The sequence below is a fragment of the Pelecanus crispus genome, chromosome 1 (assembly GCF_030463565.1).
Source record: "Pelecanus crispus isolate bPelCri1 chromosome 1, bPelCri1.pri, whole genome shotgun sequence".
Classification (NCBI taxonomy): domain Eukaryota; kingdom Metazoa; phylum Chordata; class Aves; order Pelecaniformes; family Pelecanidae; genus Pelecanus; species Pelecanus crispus.
Genome location: NC_134643.1, coordinates 37,961,352 through 37,981,267, shown reverse-complemented (window position 1 = coordinate 37,981,267; position 19,916 = coordinate 37,961,352). Strand labels below are relative to the sequence as shown.

Sequence of the window (19,916 nt, the reverse complement as noted above, 5' to 3'; positions counted from 1 at the left end):
AAGTTCTAGGCTGACATGATACAGGAAAACCAATGGGAGTATGAATGTAGGGAGGCTCTTTGTGTGTGTTATTCAAAGAGATGATCGCTTCCCTAGGACTACTTCCTCTACTCCACAGATAAACCTCATCTCTCAAGTGCTCTCATTAAAATAAGCAAGTTAAACTCACAAGCTATTTAGTACATAGCTTTGTATTTGGTTACTGTATTCCACACCTAATTACAAGGTTTTAAGCCAAAAGCCTGTATAATTTTCCCCCCACCCATATCGGTTTGTCTAATCTTAAATATATTGCCTCATTTCACCAACCATCTCAGAGTTAGTATCTTTCCATTTCATTATTGTTATAGTATCACTTTTAGAAAACAAATAATAGGTTTTTATGACAATAAACAATTTTTTTTTTTTTTTGCAGCCTTATAAATGCTTTTAGAGCTACACAATGACAAGAGAAAACACCTTTTATATATAATAGTATATAGAAGATAGCTTCTGGAAATACTATTAATCTTACTCCATGTTGGTCATTAAATAGCCATTTTGTAACCAATAATGTAAGTCTTAGACAAAGACTACCCATTACACAAACACTGTGGGAAAAGAATTTGTAAGAAAATGGAAGACTAAATAAGGCCTTGAATAGCTTTATTGAAATCTGTATAAATAAACATGCGCATTTCAAATGTAAACCCAAGTGAACTCAAGTGCAGACAAAATTTTAACCTCTGTCATGCAGGAGGTTAGTTTACATTTAAAAAAAAAAAACCTCAAAGCAGCTTTAAAATACCAGGATGAAACACCAGTTTTAATATCAAGGTATAAAGCAAAGCCATGTCCAACATACCTCATTTATATCCTGGTCAAATGCAATTTTTTAAACTCTTTAATGCTAACATAAATAAATAATTTACCAAAATGTGCACTCACAGAGTGAACTTTTATTTACAATACACAATTTATAACCTATTGTATTTGATTAGTTCAAGTGAAGAACATCATACTTTTTGCTTTTTTTGTTTTTAAATTATTTGTTTAAACAGTGGGACACCAAGCGATTCTCCAGGTAGTAGATATGTGAAGTGTGCCCCCGCACTGAAGAGCCCCTCTCAAAGGCAGTATTGTATACAAATCAACAATACATTCTTCCAACTAGATCAAAGGGAAAGCAGCAAATTAAAAAATGTTTTAAACTGTCACTTATTTTGGCATCCTGGACCCCTGAACATAGTTAACTCAAATCCAATTCAAAGTTTGTATGCCTTATATACTGTACAGGTTCTGACTTGAACATGCAAATGCCAATTCTCTTATAATGAGTTACCTTTTCAAATATGCTGTAAGGCTATGGTGATTCCATCAGGAACACACAAAGAAAATTAACAGGCCTACCTTTAAAGTAATTTTGTTCATTAACAATTTAAAGGCAGGTTATATTGAAAAAATTCTCATCTAAGCCTGATACACAGTCATTACTATGGATACAGAATACTATGAACTCTGACCCTATTACAGAGTAGTTTGCAAGCTGTCAAACTACAAAAACTGGGGAGAGAGAACTTACAGCACAATTTTAAATTTTGGACTGACACCAGATTAAAATTATGCATGTCTTATAAGCAAGATAACAGGAATTATGTCTGCAGAGTAGATTCCAACAAGCAACAGAGGATACTTACATTTAATTGAAAAACTTTTTGTTAATGCAGCATGAAATCCAGAACCTGTTCCACAGCAGTAGTAAGATGAACATAATATTCTGGATGCTCAACTATATCACAAAAGGTTAAAACACCTTTTCAAGCTATTTCTTCTATTGTGACCGAATTAAAAAAAAAAATTAATTCATTATTAGGGAGAAACAAAAATTTGCTGTTTCAAGAAAATTACTGCTTATATATTTATGACATTTTTACTTGTAGTCTGTGTCACAGCCTAAGGAACATGTATATATTCATCCAGAAACTAGACTTGGCAGTAGTATTCTTGCAGTACTAAGAAAATAAATGTCAGAAGTCCACAGATTTAACATTTTAGTTATTAACTCACATCCAAAACAAAAGAAAACATAATCCATCAGAACAGCAGCAGAAAACTTAAAAGGGGTTTATTTGTGATTTCCTATATATAGCTTGTGAATACAAGGCTGTAAATGCATTAGAGACAATTTCTGTTTAAGTTTTTATTGTTTCACTTCAAGTACTGCACATGTTAAAATGTAATAAAGATTTACATTCTGTTATCTGAAATTCCCCATCTCAGATTTTTATTCTTAATTTGGTGGGCAATTTCACTCTTTCAATAGGTATCCCCAGTGAGAAAGTCTCTTTTATGGCTTCTAGTTCTTCCATTAGTTAGTGTGCATACAATTTTCATTTTCTATATCATTATCATTTTCATTGCTGTCTTCATCACTTTCTAGTGGGATGCCTGTGGCAGCTGAAGCACCTTGTTTAGTTTCCCGGTCAAGAGGGAAAAAGCCAGTTCCACTGATTGTGTCCTGTCTCTGGTAGAAGAGCACATATGCTGCTTTGGACTGTAAAAGAGAAAAGTGTAATACGCTCATGAGGCTTCAGACAAAACATTTACAATCCAAGTTATCAATTTTTTTTTTTTTGCTTCCAAGTTTACAAGGTAAAATTACAAAGAAATCCAAAACTTTCATAGAAGTTATTTTTGTATGTTGGAGCAAACCATTTTTGTTTTGTATTGTTCTTTGAAAGAACGCAAACTACTACCTACAAATTTACTGCAAGGTTCATGATTTACTCTTCATTTTTTTTCCCTCAAGGAGAAAACATCATCAACAGTCCCAATTTTAGAAACACAAAAGGTACTTGCCACTATTTGGTCCTCACATGCAGTGGACACGCTACTGTCATCAAAGTAGTACCATTTTCCATCATCCTTATTTTTTGCAAAAGCAGTATCTAGGACAAAAAAGTACAACATCTAAGGACTTTGTATCTTCATAGATGTAACACAATCAGTTGCTAGTGTCTGGTACTGTCAAACACTTGACATTTAACTAACTAAAACCTATTATCACTATTAGACTCATACTTTCACACTGTTTTTTTAAGCAAAGAAAGCTTAACCACTAACATTCCCCTTCTGAAGAGAATGTATAGTGAGAAAGGACACTCAAAATAAAATCACTCAATCACTTTCTTGTTTTCTTTCAAGAAGATGCACAACATACAAGAATACAGACAAGTAAGACAAAATCAGTTGTAAATGTACAGTAGGTCTTACAGAGCTCTTACATTTTCTCTTTTCACAATATGCACAGCTAGAAGTATAGAAGAACCTATAATTATCCTTGAAAGTTCATTTCATATAGATTTTTGCGTCAGAATACTTGTGAAAGCATTTCAAGGTAATGAAAAAAATTGTCCCTCAACCATTAAAAAAATGCCATTGATTCAAAGTGATCAGTACTTAAACATGGAAAGAAAGTTGACATGTACAATGATGATATTTGAAATCAACTTACAATGCCCTCCTCCCATTCCTCCATAGTGGTTGGAGACAGCAATCAAGTTGTAGCGGCAAGGCCCTGCATTGGGATTAATAAGGAACTCTGACATGTCCAAGTCGCTGTTTAAAAAACAAACAAACAAACAAAGACACACAAAAAACAAAACAAAAAAGCCAACAAAAAGAAAGTTATGTTAATAATATTTTTAACCATTTCATATTTTGGTGGTCTTTGAGCCCTTTATATTCCCCACAAAAACCACATACACCAGACTACACTGACAGTGCATCTCATTCCCTCTGTGAGGAGTGGAACAGGAACCAGTAATCTTAGCCAAAACTAGGGACAGAGTTCTTCCATACTTATCTACTATTACTATTTTTCCAAGTTCATACTTTTCACCCACAGCATTTTGTCATCAGTGTTTACTGGATCCACGCATGGAAGCTGAGAACAAAACCATTTTACGTAACTGTTGCATTAAACATGTGCCCTAGTCATGCTAACTTTTACACTTCTAGCACCGAAATATTTAGGTTTCTTACTTTATTGGAAAGTCAACCAATGTATCCAACTTGTCCCTCATGTATCTGCTGTAGGAAAAGCGCTTTAGATGAACTACCAGTACGGGGGGCAGTGACCACAAGTCTAACTTCTTGGTAGCTTGCTGATGTTCTTTACAGTTTGGACAATACCTAAAAGAAAAAAAAAAAAAACCCAAACCTTTAAATAACTGCAGTCTGCATGTATGTATGTTAAAATACATTACCATGGAGAAAGTCAGTAACATGGGAGGAACGGAATGAGCAAAAGCTGAAGCACACACACATGTTCCATCTTCTGTTACTAAGCCATTGATAACCCTTCCAGCTTAAAACGTGAGGTGCTAGCGTGCAAGCATGCTCACAGTGAAGCTCGACAGCATTTTAAACACAATAGCAGCACCCCCTCAGTATAGGATTCTTGCCTCTTATAGTAGTCCCTGTATCTTTAGTTAAAACACAGCTTTCTCATATTTTATAAGAAACAGATGAAGGGTTATGAAAATACTTCAGGAAAACTGACTATATGAAAAGCCATAAATAACGGACAACTGTGGTTCTTCCAAGTTTCAATTTCCAAATTCATCCATCTTCCACCCCATCCCACCTACCACTAAAACCAGGTAACAGTGACTACTGGAACCTGAAAAAACTCCTTACTAAAAAACTTGCCTCCTTAGTAAGCAAGTACTAAACAGGCTGTGACTTATAAATTTCTGTTCCCTGCAATGCCTACTTGAATATTTCAAGAACTAAGGCTCAGGGAGGAAGGTAAGTAAGAACAATGCATGGAAGCAACTCTTCTGTGAAGTGGTCTACGCATATATCTTGGTATCTAATAAATAAAGATCTACGAAAAAAAAGAGATGAGCCCTAATTAAAAAAAGACTGCACAAGTGTCTTTACATAGCCACATCAGATAAAGACAAGAAATTAGGAGTATTGTAAGGGCAGGCTGTAACTGAAGAACTGTTTTCCCAGCTGGTTTAGAATATCTGGACTACAAATAGTGCTGGACTAAGGATGATGAGCTCTTGTAGATTAGACCTGTGAAGACCTGACAAATAAAGACACAGTGTGATTAACTGGTGAGATGTATCTAGTAGGAGCTGCTTGACTTCAGCAGTAGTTGTATTTTGTAGTTTAAATACTCTGCTTAGAATGTGCTGCAAAAATGGAAGCGCTTCACCATACTTCGAGTTATATGGTACCTCAAATAGTCTACCCAGTACTGTATAATCTAGCCAAACCAGAAAAAAAAGAGAATTTGTCAGTCAGTCCCGTCCCCTGCCCAAATAAAGGAGGCTCTCTGGTGACAAAGTTTGGAAGTCTCCAAAACTTTTAAGTATCCACAAAAGAAAAAGTGTAAGACCCTCTTTTCAAACTTAATTCTGAGCCTCAGGTGTTGATGAAGGATTCTTATCTGCTAGAAAATTCCTGGAGAAGAAGGATCTTACAGGAACATTCTATAAATGTGAATATTCAGATACGATTCCAAATCATAATTTGGAAGAACCATGAAGCAGAATTAAAGTCTCTGCCAAAAACTTAGTGGTTGGAACATGATTTTGAGAAATTCTACTGACTACAGATATCCCCCACCCCACAAACCTGTTGTTTAAGCACATCCCTATTTCATGTATCAATGCAAGGCAAGTTATGTATTTGCATTAAAAAACTTCAGTATGCACCAACCTTTCTCATCTCAGAAAGAAATACTTGTCTATGGTTTAAACCACTGTGTTGGATTTGGCACAACATTATTCATTCACTGTGGATCACAGGTCACAGACTAAGTATCTTATGGACCTACCCTCCCTCCTCATTCTGAATGCGTTAATTGTCTCCCATACACACATAACCTTCTGTATCTGGTAACAATTTTAGTTGAGCAATGGATCAAAACAGAAAACATTTTGAGAGTTTTCAACTATGCTTGAAGTGACAAGATTCAAAATACCATTAAGAATCAATTAGGTATCTCTGTTAAAGTTCAAGTGTGTTTCTGGTTACATTTTGAGAAATATACCATAGAACATAACAATTTTAATTTTTTGTCCTTACCATGGGTCTTCAGCACCTAGTTTTTCCTTTGTTGTGAAGAGCTCAATGCAATCTTTTAATTTCACAAAAGGCTTTTTGGGAGGCTTATATTCCACACTTTCGTGTTTTTCAAAATCCTAAAGAGAAGTATTTCTTGAGTTAAGAGAACAAATGAAACAAAACTCATTTTAGTGATGTCGTCTTACTATAAACAGTAACTACAAAGCTCCTATATATGGAAAAACTGATCAGAAACCATTCAAGCAAAAAGTTTTCACAGCTTCAGGTTTACTTCCAAATTAGTAAGCCTCAGATTTGCTAATTACTTAGATGCGTAAATGAAGTTTATTTATGACAACATACTTACTATGAATAACATGAAAAAAAAAGATACTAGCTGCTTCTTTTGAAGACTTACAATCTCTTATGTCACATTAATTAATATGTATTTTCCACATTTAAGTTTTATTACTGCTGGAAAGGGGAGCAACATAAACAGCTTACCTCTGCTGCACTATCATCAAAATATCTCTTCTTCAATTCAGGATCCCAATCCAAAGCAAGGAAAGATCTTTCTAAGATTAAAAACATGTTTTCTCTTAATGTTACTTCTTGCTTTACAAGAAATTGTATTAACTTTGGGCAAACACTCTTCAAAATTAATTAAACAATGCTAGCATGAATTTAAGATGAAAAATTGAAACACACAATTTCTGCATTTCTAAGGGTTAATTACAATAACAAGTTAATTATTTATACAGAATTTACTATTGGGAAAAAAGATACATCAAATAGCACACAGAGAGAATGAAACACTGTTCTATGGAAGTGGAGTCAGAAAAAAGTATGAGAATCAAATGTTGCCCAACCTGTTCCCCATGACTTACCGTCAAGCCTAGGTTGCCTATCATCAAATCTAATATGCCTGGCATCATCTTTGATGTAGTTTATGTCAGTATTGCCTAAATTATTGAACTGGAATGTAAACAGTCGCTTTTTGTGTCCCGTGAGTGGTTGACCTTTGCAAGTATCCTCAGTACATAATCCATTTTCAGAGTCATTGTCACCTCCAACTGAGTCTTCTGACTGGCTGTTTTCATTCTCTGAAGGAAGTTCCTGATCCTGGCTGGATTCATCATCTTGTTCATCTGTTTCCATTTCACCTGGAACAATAGGAAGAATAAGGAGGAAGAAATGAGGTAGAATAACAATAATTGAAAGACATTACAGAATTAACTTCAGTTTCAAACTGAACACAAAATACTAAACAAGTTTAGATATTCCAGTCTTACTTGGGGATCCTTCTTCATGTATTCCATTTGGGCCATTACCATTGATACCATGGTCCTTACAGCAGTGTAGGGATCCTTCAGTGTCTTCACTTTCAGTACATGTTTTTACGTATCGGCTAAATGTAACAAATGAAAGCAACAGTTAGAATCAATAGATTTTTAAATATTTACATTGTTCAAGCCAGATAATTAAACAGTTACAGCAAATCCTCTGTAGTGTACTGTATTCCTGCACTCCTTTCTGATTTATTCAGAATTAATAGTTTTATTACCTAACATGTCTACTGTTACAGGCACATCTGAAATTCTGCTCGTCTATGATCTTACCTTTTTGGCAGTTACTTGATTTTACACAACTCGATTCTTGGTATTAGTCTCTGTCCAGAAATAATTTCTTTAACTGTTCATTAACCATATTTTTTACACCAAAAAAATATATGGGTTCACTTACAGAGAAATTTACATCAACAGAAAATGAAGTATAAATTTAAATTGGAGGTTATATGATTCTAATTTCTTCCACATAGTGACACTTATTCCAGTCGAGTTTCAGAAGGTGTCTACCATGTAGTTTTACAACATAAATTTGTATATAAACTTGTATAGTAGATACAGGAGGTATAACGATAGCAGAATAATTGGCAAAACATTTCCATTTTACCAAGCCCTAAAACCACCTAAGTATACAGCAGAATTAATTCCCCTAAACTGACAATACAGATTGACTCTCTACTGTCTTCTCAAATAATTTTTGGATGAGGTCATGCTAACAAAAAATCAAATTAAAATCCACAGTAGTTCACATCAAGTAGCTAAAATTTTAAATTTAATGTATTTAACAGAAAGCAAATAAAAGACTAAGTACTCAAATCTAATCTGTTTGTTAGCAATGCACGTAAAAATAAGTGCATACTGATTCCAACTATTAGCATTATTCACAACAAATGCATTTTTATTTAAACAATAACCTTACCACATTCTTAGCAGCAGCAGGTTATACAGTTTATCTTCAGTATTGTTTCTAGGCACTGCTATGAGAAAAGGTTGACCAAACAGTGAAGAACCACTATGGCTGTAGCTAGTGTGCCTGCACTTTTCCCTTAAACAAACAGGAATTATAACTTGTTCTGTATCTTCTGTTCTATTGATAGCAATTTCAAATCTAAAAGAAAAACAATCAGAAATACAAAGGACAACTGTCATTTAAAAGGCTACAAAGGGGAAAAAATTAAAAAAAAATAATACCCCCCCCCCCCCCCAAGATTTGTCTTTATCTTATGTCTAGGTTTTAATCCTTTGCAAATAACTGAACAAACTGCAAAGAGAAATGAAGCATGTTATCTGTACTTACACATAAATGTCATCACGTTCCATAATACTACTTAGATTTTCATCCATGCCGAATATCCTGTGGAACCTGTGATTGTATATATCAGTAACAATCATCTAAAAAGAAAATAAAGTATACATCATTAAATCAGGTTAATATGTGTGAAAATGTTCATTGTTGTGCTTCATATAAGAAATCACTCTTACCTTATCTGCAGCAACACCAGACAAAGCTGACAATGCTGTGCAAAGATCCAGTATATTTCCAATTTTGGGAACAACTACTTTGTACTAGAAAAAATAAAATGTCACTTTAATTTCTTAAGAGAACAAATATGCATGAGGAAAAAAACCAACCAACTTATCACATGTTCAGCATACTTCAGGTACTTCTTTCAGATTCTTGAACTTAAGGTGTAAAGTACGTAAATCAACTAACACAAATTCCAAAAACTGCTGAAAACGTAGTAGTTACTTTCACAACTTTACTCATACAAACATGCGCACTTTGAATACTACATTTATTATTTTATACAATGCTTTTTTTATGTTACTTTCTCCATAAGAAGACTAACAGCACCATTTACTTAGATTTGTATTTCAACAGCACCTACTTATTTAAGCATTTAAATAGTATGCATGCTATTGACTAGACTCTTACATTTGGAATACAACACAAGTTGTTCATAAAGTATTACTGGGAAAAAAAGTAATGGCAGGCAATGGATAAAGACTGAATTCTAATTTCACATGCAAAGAGAACCTGATGATTAACAGTCAAAGAAAACCTCTCTGTGGCTTCCCTTAGTGCAGTACACCTGCAGTTTGTAATGAAACTCCACACAGGACTCTTACCTGTTATTTGCATAATAAATAAAGACAGGATTAATTAGAAATAAGGTATTATAACTTTGTAATTAATTGCCAAGTACAGCATGTGTTTGGTATCTCTTTAAGTCTTATAGTTAGACTCACAAAAGCTCTACTGAACTCGTATTCTTCCCAAACTCCATTCATTCCTGCATAACCATCTCACATGGCATACAGCATCATCTTCAACTACTGTGTGTCCCTTGTGCAAACCTCTTCTCACATATAATTAAATTTCTAGCAGGCTCATCTCCTACTAGTTAACACATGTCCCTTTATCTTTGACTTCCCTAACTCATATTGCCTTTGAGAACACTCCCTTTTCTCCCACTTTCCTTCTTATAGTACTCTCATTTCAGGCGTTAAAGCCTTTTTGCAAGTCTGCCTGACTGCCCGTGTCTTATTTATTTCAGCTATCCTTGCTTACCCCGTAAGGTACAGCTAGAACCATTTAATCACGCTTCTGTTACCGTAACCTATCTACACTGTTTCACGCCATTCTAAGGTGTATAATACCATCCTTCCTAAAAAAGGCAAAAGAGATACTCTTTACAAAGAAACCTCATCTGAAATTTGTTCTTTTGACTATTAAGTGATAGCATAGAATAATTCAGAACTACCTAATATATTTAGTCATGGCGGTTTTTTTGCACCACTTTTTACCAATAATCGCTAAGAAACTGAGGAATTAAGTCTGGAATAAGTGTATAAATATTTTTTTTATAACCATACAAATTCATTATAGCAACACTAAAATAAAAAATGAGGATAGCATACATTTTAAAGATTAAGAAGCCTTATTAACACAACCTTAAAGAAACTACCAATATCTTCCTTGAAAGTGATAGAAATATAAGAAGGTATGTATAGTTTTCCTCAGGCTTTCTAAGTGGGACTTCAGAACACATACCAGAAAACTAAAGCTTGTTGGATTTGCTTATTGTACTTATAAATTTAAAAAAATGTAAAGGAACTCAGGTTCATTGTTAATGCCACATGAATCAGGAGTTTTGTACATAAACTAAGAGGCTTACCTGCATAGGCTTTGCAAGTGGATCCATTCTAACTAAATAAACTTCCAATGTGCGTTCTTTTTTCATAGGTAATGGAAGTGTCAAGTAACAAAAGGGATCAAAGGTTACAGATATCTTAGCACATTCAGGACAAACTAGGGTGGATTTAAAAAGGCCATGAAATATATCTACAATGATGGAATCATTTCTTTTCAAATGGTTTTCCCAGGCTTCTTCAGCAACCACCTGTAATTAAAGCATGACCTGGGTTATGACAAAGTAGTAGGAAATGAATAGTGAGAATTATTAGCAAGAGTACATGATAGAACACTCTCAGTTACCACCTAAACATAGAAATCTCACTCCAAAGGACCCTGAAAGATATGTTACTACTATGAGGATCACAGGTAAAAAGATACAGGTAAAAAGATACATGCTTTTCCTAGGACAGAGATTCTGTCAGTGGTATTACATAGTCTGAGAGAAACTTCAAGTGGCCTGGGGCAAGACAAAAGCAAATAAAACTAAAAATTCCATCTGAAATAACTCATACTTGTAACAAAAGAAATTATCTATATGCTTGCAGCTCAATGCTAGAAGAGTTTCCCTAAAGTAAGAGTACTGGAGAGAGACAGAACGCTGCATACTGTAGACATAAAAGACCAACAGAATGGAAATCTTTTTTCCAACTGAACTCAGCATTGAATTGAACAAAAAAGTCTCAACAAAGCCTTAACACCCTCCTACCCCTCCAATTATCTTCCAAATAAACAGAAATTTACACAAGTACTTGAACAAGATCTCCATTTTAAGGTCTTGGCTTATTTTTCAAAATCTCTTCCCCAAAAATCAACACGTGATCAGTGTCCCAACCTTTCAGTGCACAATCACGTACAAGTATCTTGCAACATATACCCTTGACTAAAATGAAGATCAACACCAAAACCACTACCTTGTCTGGTCTCCCGTCTGCATCCTTTAACTGAATGTAAGGCTTTTTCCTAATTCGATTCAAATCCTCATGTAATCCATCCAAGAGAAAAGCTAGTAGCTCTTGACAATCTTGTTGCTGATAACCAGAAAATTGTGGTGCAAATCGTCCCACTTGTGTCTAAAAAAAAAAATACAAATACTTCTGGTACCTTAATTGTTATAACAAGTAGATACTTCTGAGATGCTACAGGAGAAAGTTGGAAAGGTAAAACTTACAAAATTATAGAAGATAAGCTTTTCAATGGAGACAGGAAGCCAAAACTAATTCTCAAAGACCAAAGCACAAGGACAGTTGACACTTATTTAAATACACATCCTACCTGTTTTAATAGTTAAATCAATAGACTGCATACTGATGAGTATTACTTCAAATTCTAATTCTTGCATATTTCTGTTAAGTTTTGTATACTTGAACTACAAAACCAAAACCGACAATGTACATTTGGGTTAAATTCTGTACTGACCTTAAAAGCTCTTGGGGTAACATAGCTGTATTTTCCTGACCACATTTGCTTGATAAGCTCTGCATAGGATTTTGCTATTTCACCTCGCATTCCTAAAGGATTGTCAAAATTCAGCTCTTCTTGGTATTTATCATTGAGGAAGTATTCTGTAAGAGGAGGTGTGTTGCTCAGACACTGTAAATAGAAATACAGAATTTTTAGAACAGCAATTTGAATTAGTTCTAAAGAATGTTTGAGCTTTGTTAAAGCAGCCATAAGCAATACTTTAAACTGTAACGTCTAGTGCCCGCAAGGGTGGTGGTGGGGGTGGGAAGTCTCTTCCAGAGCAAATAATGGTTTTAAACCAAGACTGGTTGCAGTTATCATTACAAAGTATGCACAGATAATATTTTTCAAAAGCTTTATGTCAAAATTTTTTAGACATAGTAGTCTAGCCAACACAATTTGTATTAAGGTTCAGAACAAACAAAAGAAGGTGGTTCTTGATACATGAATAGTAGCTTTATGAAACCCCTTGCTGAAAGTTGTTATAGATGCACAAACTTTACAGGGCCTTAAAGAGCGACTGCATAGGTACTTCGAAAAGAGAGCCAATAGGGCTTATTAAATCATATTATACCACATTCAGAACAACATGTGAGTGGAAAAAATTTGAAAACTGAGAGGTATTTTCTTGGCAGGGGTGGAAGGGAAGGTGAGCATGCTTACCCTATTCCTTCTCTTCCTAGGCATCTGCTTATCAATGCTGTTGAAGACAGCAATCTATGCTAGACGGACTAGACCTTGAATCAGAATTGGTGCAGCCCTTCCTATGTTCTTCTAAATTTTCTGAAGCTGTTTAGAGCCAAAATTAGTTCAAGGAAAGCAAGGGCCTTGGTTTAGACTGAGATAATGACTTATCCTATGTACAAGTTTGTCTCTTCTGTCAGCACTAAAGAGATAGTAGGATGTAATCACTGAAGTACGATTAAGCTGTGAACTTTTGTGTGCTACTTCTCACACTCCTTTAAACAAAAACTTTTCCATCACTCTGAAATGATCCCCATGCCATGCCTTAGCATACAGATTTAGCAAAGTTTCTTCATTAAATATTATAAGCTTTTCTGTATTCTTTCCTCTATTAAAGATTCCAAGAAAAGTAAAATATTTCATCAATCTCATCTACCTCTCTTCAACAAAGGGAAGAACAAAAATTTTAGCTCCATATACGCTACTGTATAAGATGCAACAATTCAGACTGGAAGAATTACAACTTTACTGTCAACACTGCAGAAAAAATCCTGGTATTACAGGCCCTTTTGGACACTGAGGGTTGAAGAAAGCTCATTTTTCTCTTGCTACATGGCAAAGAGCTTTTATTCCTAGTAGTGGTGATCCCAAGCCCCCTCTACCTCACCGAGCAGTGTTGTCAGTTCTGAACTGATCCATGCAGCTAAGAGGAGAAACACTTGGTCTCTCAAGTGGAGCAGGGAGGTGATTGTCCCCCTGTACTTGGTGCTGGTGAGGCTGCACCTCGAATACTATGTCCAGGGCTCAGGGAACTGGGGTTGTTTAGCCTGGAGAAGAAGAGCTGAGGGGAGACCTTATCGCTCTCTACAACTACCCGACAGGAGGTTGTAGTGAGGTGGGTGTTGGTTTCTTCTCCCAAGTAACAAGTGCTAGGACAAGAGGAAATGGGCTGAAGCTGTGCCAGGGGAGGTTTAGATTGGATATTAGGAAAAATTTCTTCATGGAAAGGGTAGTCAAGCATTGGAACAGGCTGCCCAGAGGGGTGGTGGAGTCACCATCCCTGGAAGTGTTCAAAAAATGGGTAGATGTGGCACTTTGGGACATGGTTTAGTGGGCATGGTGGTGTTGGGTAGATGATTGGAATGATGATCTTAGAGGTCCTTCCCAATCTTAATGATTCCTAGTTTTTACTTTCATTATAAATAATCCAGCCACCAAGCCAGGAAACATGAAATTGCTGCTCTACCCTTAACTGGTTTAATGATGGACTTGGTAGTGTTAGGTTAATGGTTGGACTGGATGATCCTAAAGGTCTTTTCCAACCTAAATGATTCTATGATTCTATGAAATCCATATGGAAGCAGTCAATCAGAATTTTCAAAAGATTATTTTGAGCATCAATCTAAAGGAACAGATGGACTACCAAGTTCCACCAGATACCCAGGAATAATACAGTGCAAACCATGCTAAACTAACTATAAATAAAACTACACTTTAGGTAAAATTGCATGTTCAGTATGAGTGATGTGACAAATCCTACTGCCCAAAGAAGTCCTGTCCCTTCTCTGCTGATCCTCATCTGTTTACACAATAAACATATTCATCTCACTAACGTGTCAAAAAACTATTTTTTTCTCCTCACTCTTCTTCTGGATTATTTTTGGGCTGGTTTAGGAGATCAAATCAGTCCAGCTGATCAGCTTAGTGTGAGGAATGTCCAGAACAAGGAACTAAATAATGCAAAAATAGTAATTTTTTCTATAGGTTCTTAGTCAAGCACTATATGCTGACAGTGTGTTGTTTCACCAAAAAACTAGTTTATCTTTTTCTAGTTTTTACCTGATAAATTAGTTTTGTCACTTTCTCAGAATATTAATTTATATTTGTATGTATAAGTCAGGAAGATTACTATGTATAATTTCCCTTTTTCCTTATAACAATATCCACATTCCAACATAAGATGACACTGATGGTAGTACTGGAATGCAAAAGTATCTATCTGAACACAGCAGACATAGAGCCGAGATCATTTCTAAAATATCACATGCCACAACTTTTAAGAGTAGCTGCTAAAGGAGCTAATACCATTGGCCACATACCCACTAATCTTTTCAACATAACTGACAAAGCTAAATAATTACAAACATGTTTACTTCTTGAAAAGGCTAACAGTGGAGAACTATTTAAGATCACGATTAAAGTGACAGGGAAAAAAAGCATCCAGAAGCGAATTTGAATGGAAGCCTACATTCTTATTTTCTCATGATGTGATATGTTGTAGGTTATCAAGGAAGCCTTATGGAAAGCATCAATTTAAAAAAAAAAAAAAAAAAAGAGCTATTAGAACCACAACAATCTACTAGATAGCAAATTCGTGAGATTTATGCATCCTGTTCAACCTAGTGGTTTTGGGTTTTTTGTTTGTTTTAAAACACAGAGATAGGTAAACTAACAAGCATACCAACAGATGAAGAATAATAGAAACCAAAAAAGCTAAACAAATATGGTAAAACTACAGAAGACCATTTGTGAACTAAAGAGGTAACAGAATGGCATTTTATTTCAGCTACTGCAGTCTCCATGAGTTTTCTTTAACCAACAAAACTTCTGTAAAGTGCTCAGTCTCTGAACCCAAACTGGTTGTTCAGCTAAATGATCATGGGAAAAGATGGAACAGAAGGTAGAAACTCCGAGACCAAGTATGAGACAAGCCACAGAAGAGAAGGATCAGTCTTCAGCATGGCAAAGGTTAACACTGAAATTACAGTTCCATGTTACATATTAATTACTTGGGAAAAAAAGGGAAAAAACGATTTTTCTGTAGCAGAGCAATCTGTGGATAACAACGATTTATGTAATCAGTATCAAGGGATCATAATCAACCTCCAAGAAAATCAGACAAACAATGCAACTAGACAAAACAATGCTTCATACAATTTTTGCATCAACTGTATTATGCAACACTGCATTATTGATGTATGTACACATGCATACAAACACCCTGGAAGAATTCTAAACTATTGAGTAAAAAAGGAGACCTAATCACCTGTAAAGACACATATAGTCTACTGTTTAGAGAGCAAAGCTGTGGCTAACTACACTGTGGGAGGTATTAAGATGAACAGGAAAATGAACAATAAATAATCTTCATTTTTAGTGCCTTATATATATCTCAATGCTGTAGCCTCACTGGAATACTGTAGTTCCAATATTAGACTATGATCTTGTTAGCAAGTCTACCTGTCCTATGACATCTTCACATAGGTAGAAAAACAATAATAAAAATAGTCACGTTATACTTCTCTAAATCCACATAGCTTAAGTATGGGAAAACTCTGATAGAAGAGTTTACAATGACTCTGACTGATTGATAAAAATAAAATAAAATGAATGAAGAAAGACGGCCATCGAGACAGTCAGTGGCCTGGCAGCACTTGCCCTGTGAGAAAAGGTTGAAGCATCGGGGCTTGTTCAGCCTGCAGAAGAGACTGTTTCAGGGAGACCCAGCAGCAGCCTTCTAGTACCTACAGGGAAGTTACGGAGAAGATGGAACCAGGCTCTTCACAGTGGTGCACAGAGGGAGGACAGGAAACAGTGGGTGTAAGTTGAAACAAGAGAGGTCAAGGATATAAGGAAAAAAGTTTTCACCATAAGAACAGTCAAGCAGCGGAGCTGAGAGGCTGTGCAAGCCTTCTTGGAGGTTTTCAAGACCCAACTGGACAAAGCCCTGGGTAACCTTGGCTGACCTCGGAGCCAACTTTCATTTGAGCAGGAGGGTGCACTAGAAACCTCCTGAAGTTCCTTCTAACCCAAATTATCCTATGATCATAAGGTAACAAGGAAACATTTATTCACATCCCATAAGGGATATTACATAGAAATAATGATAAAAATAAAATTTCAGATCAAAGAAAATATCATTACCTATTATGCCAGTGAACTCGGAAAATGAGAAACAGACAATAAGATCATGAAATTGAGCTAAAAATTGAGTGTTCCTGTAAGTATCATGATTCTTCAGCTGTCCTACTTAATAACAATTTAATGCAAGGGGCATTGAAATTTCATATTCAGCCTTCTAACAAAAGAGCAAGAGCTGACTGACTGAAAGAAAGATCCAGGTAATAGGAGAAAAAGTGAACTACTTTACACCTGTCTGTCCTACTTTTGTCTGAAGTGCTTAGTGTCAGACGTGAAAAGTGCTCAGCTAATACACCCCTTAACCCAAACTCCATACGCCTATGGCAACTGAAACAGAGCCCTAAAAACTTAATCATTTCAGGTTCTGGTGAAAGATGTTATGTTTTGTCTGGATCAACTCACAGCCATAGGTAACTGTAGAGGGAACGTTAATCAGCTTTCTGAAGAAAGAAAACTGCTGAAATAGCCCATTGCAAAGATCTCAACAGCTGTTGTTCAAAAGTCAAGTATGTATAATCACACTGATGGAAAAAACATAAAAATGAAAATGTGGGGAAAAAAAAGAAGTATTTTTAATTAAAACATTTACTTTCATTCTTCTCCTGTTGTTGAATCACAAAATGAAAACTTTGTGATCTCTCAGGTTTTCACTGCAAAAGAAAAAAAAACATTTCTCACAGAGCTCTAATCACTAGTATCCCACCAAAAGGGCAAAGCAATACTTAGGAAACATCCACAGGTGGCAGCACAACAATGCTTCAGGATATTAATATTTTTCTAATTTTTTTCAGCTTAGAACACAGTCATGTACCTAACTGAATGTGAATAAAATATCTACTTGCCAAATACTCTTTTTTTTTTGCTTGATATGGGTTCAGGCATTCATAATAATATGTTTTTGTAAAGTCCACAAGCTCCCTTTTGCCTTTCCTGTTTTATTTAATGCCCAGATCTGCAAAAGCAGACAGTTAGGCCTTAATAATAAAAATCAAGCCCTAGGTGTTAGCACTGAAGTAAATTAAAATTAGACACACGGAATACCCCTTCAAAAGAATCTGCAGAATCTATACAGAACTTCCAATACAACCAAAATATGAAATATTATTGAATAATTGCTTTTTAAAATAAGAAACAGTGATAAGACAACAGCACTTGGGAGAAATACACTGGTACCTTAACCTTCTTGGCCTTACTCTTACTCAGCTTGCAGCTGTTTGTGGTACCACAGAGGATTTTACCCATCTCTTCACCATCTCTCCTCTAGTTGTCTTGAGCTTTGTAACACTGAAAGCCCCTACTTGGAAAAGAAAAGGTCTCTTTACAATAATCACTTAGAAGGATGAAGGGGCAAGCCTAACCTTACCTACAAATTTAAGAACTATTAATGAACTTGCAACAAAATGTAAGAAACTGCCAGGATTATTGTATTTGCCCTGTAACCATACTAGGTAGAAAAACCTTCAGACAAGTTTGTCATACTCTAGAGAGCAAGATGTGCAAGGAACTGGCCCTCTTCTTCAAAGAACACTGATAACAGTTCTGATACAAACCATCTTCACTGTACATGAGACGAGAGCAAAGAGAAGCTGTCTGAGAAATGAAGTGGTTTCTAAAGCAGAAATGTCTCTTATGTGAACACTAATGGGCCTCAATGCTGTCTGGGAAGGATGAAGATCTGTGAAAAGTGGTAATCACCAGGAGAGTGTAGATAAGCTAAACTCTGCTTCTGTTGAAGGAAGCTACATTGACTACACCCAGCACTGTCTGAATGGAAGAGATCAAAGCAGAGCTTTTGGAGTAGAACATGAATGGAATTGGAAACTATTTCAGAGTCTAAAACTCTACAGTAAACTATTTTGTTTAAAGAAAACAGATTTATCCTGGTAAACAAGCCTGTGTTGATGTAATTGTGAAGGAAGACACCTTAAGAAGGTAAATAAGCTGGAGTAGGTAACCAAAGCAGATCAGAGAATCACAGAATAGTTGAGGTTGGAAGGCAGCTCTGGAGACTGTCTAGTCCAACCCACCTGCTCAAAGAAGGGTAACCTAGAGCAGGTTGCTTGGGACCGTGTCCAGTCAGGTTTTGAGCATCTCCAAGGATGGAGGCCCCACAGCCTCCCTGGAACACCTATTCCACTGTTTGATAACCCTCACTGTAAAACAAAATTTTTTATATTTACACGGAATTGCCTGTGCTTCAGTTTGTGCCCATTGCCTCTCCTCCTTCCAGTGGGCACCACCAAGAAGAGTTTGGCTCAGTTTTCTTTACCCTCCCCCAGCAGGTATTACTACACATTGACAAAATTGCTCTGGAGTCTTCTCTTCTCCAGGCTGAACAGTCCCAGCTCTCTCAGCCTCTCCACGTAGGTCAGATGCTGCAATGCCTTGACCGCCTTTGTGGCCTCTCACTGGACTTGCTCCAGTATATCCCTGTCCCTGCGGTACTGGGGAGCCCAGAAGTGAACCCAGCACTCTGGGGGTGTCTCGCCAGTGCTGAGTGGAGGGGAGGGATCACCTCTCAGCCTGCTGGCAATACTCTTCTCAGTGCAGCCCAGGAGGCTGTTGGCTGCTGTGGCCACAAGGACACACTGCTGGCTCATGTTCAGCTTTTTGTCCAGCAGGGCCCCAGGTGCTTCTCTGCGAAGCTGCTTTCCATCCAGTTGCCTGTTCCAACCACCACCCCACCCCCAGTTTGTGCTACTGGTGCCTGGGGTTATTCTTCCGCAGGTGCAGGCCTCTGCATTTCCTTTGATTGAACTTCATTAGGTTCCTGTCTGCCCATTTCTCTGGCCTCCTGAGGTCCCTGTTTCAGTCCCTCCTTCCAGATCTGTGTGATCTCCAATCTTGCTAAGGGTGCACTCTGCTCCATCATCCAGGTCAAAACCTGGAGTCCTCAATATTCCCAAGCACAGTGCCCTAGTCTGCCATCCACATCCTATCTGGGCCCATCCCTTCATTGCTTCCAAGATTAGACAACACCAAATGCGTTCAGAGTTCTTTGGCCACAGACATTACAGCTCTAGCCAGAATAATCCAATGTTACTCCAAAGTGTAGGAGGTGAAATTAATGGCAAATTAGTGCAGTGAAATGTAAGCTTTCAGGGCAATTGGAAAAAAGGCAGAAGTGGTGGCAAGAGGAAGAAGACAGTAGAACCTGCAGTCTGTGAGACCTTAGCGTGTTAAGAACATGTCATACTTTCACTAAAAAGCACTTTCAAGGATTTCTTAGATAACATTAAACT

At 36.5% G+C, this 19,916-nt stretch overlaps 1 protein-coding gene across 4 annotated transcripts in view; it reads right to left on the bottom strand.

The window, feature by feature from the left end:
- Positions 1-867: 867 nt before the first annotated feature.
- USP15 (ubiquitin specific peptidase 15) overlaps positions 868-19,916 on the bottom strand; it is a 73,735-nt gene continuing 54,686 nt past the window's right edge. For 3 of the 4 annotated variants that reach the window (XM_075728124.1, XM_075728132.1, XM_075728152.1), the window contains 14 exons: positions 12,025-12,198; positions 11,520-11,678; positions 10,589-10,813; positions 8,892-8,975; positions 8,707-8,801; positions 8,329-8,517; positions 7,356-7,471; positions 6,951-7,226; positions 6,568-6,638; positions 6,085-6,200; positions 4,024-4,173; positions 3,494-3,597; positions 2,839-2,927; positions 868-2,533 (listed from right to left, as the gene is read on the bottom strand). In XM_075728124.1, coding sequence (XP_075584239.1) covers positions 2,348-2,533; positions 2,839-2,927; positions 3,494-3,597; positions 4,024-4,173; positions 6,085-6,200; positions 6,568-6,638; positions 6,951-7,226; positions 7,356-7,471; positions 8,329-8,517; positions 8,707-8,801; positions 8,892-8,975; positions 10,589-10,813; positions 11,520-11,678; positions 12,025-12,198 — 2,034 coding nt within the window. In that variant the 3' untranslated portion in view covers positions 868-2,347. The remainder of the gene's footprint in view (positions 2,534-2,838; positions 2,928-3,493; positions 3,598-4,023; positions 4,174-6,084; positions 6,201-6,567; positions 6,639-6,950; positions 7,227-7,355; positions 7,472-8,328; positions 8,518-8,706; positions 8,802-8,891; positions 8,976-10,588; positions 10,814-11,519; positions 11,679-12,024; positions 12,199-19,916) is intronic. The other variant, XM_075728143.1, reaches the window with a different exon arrangement.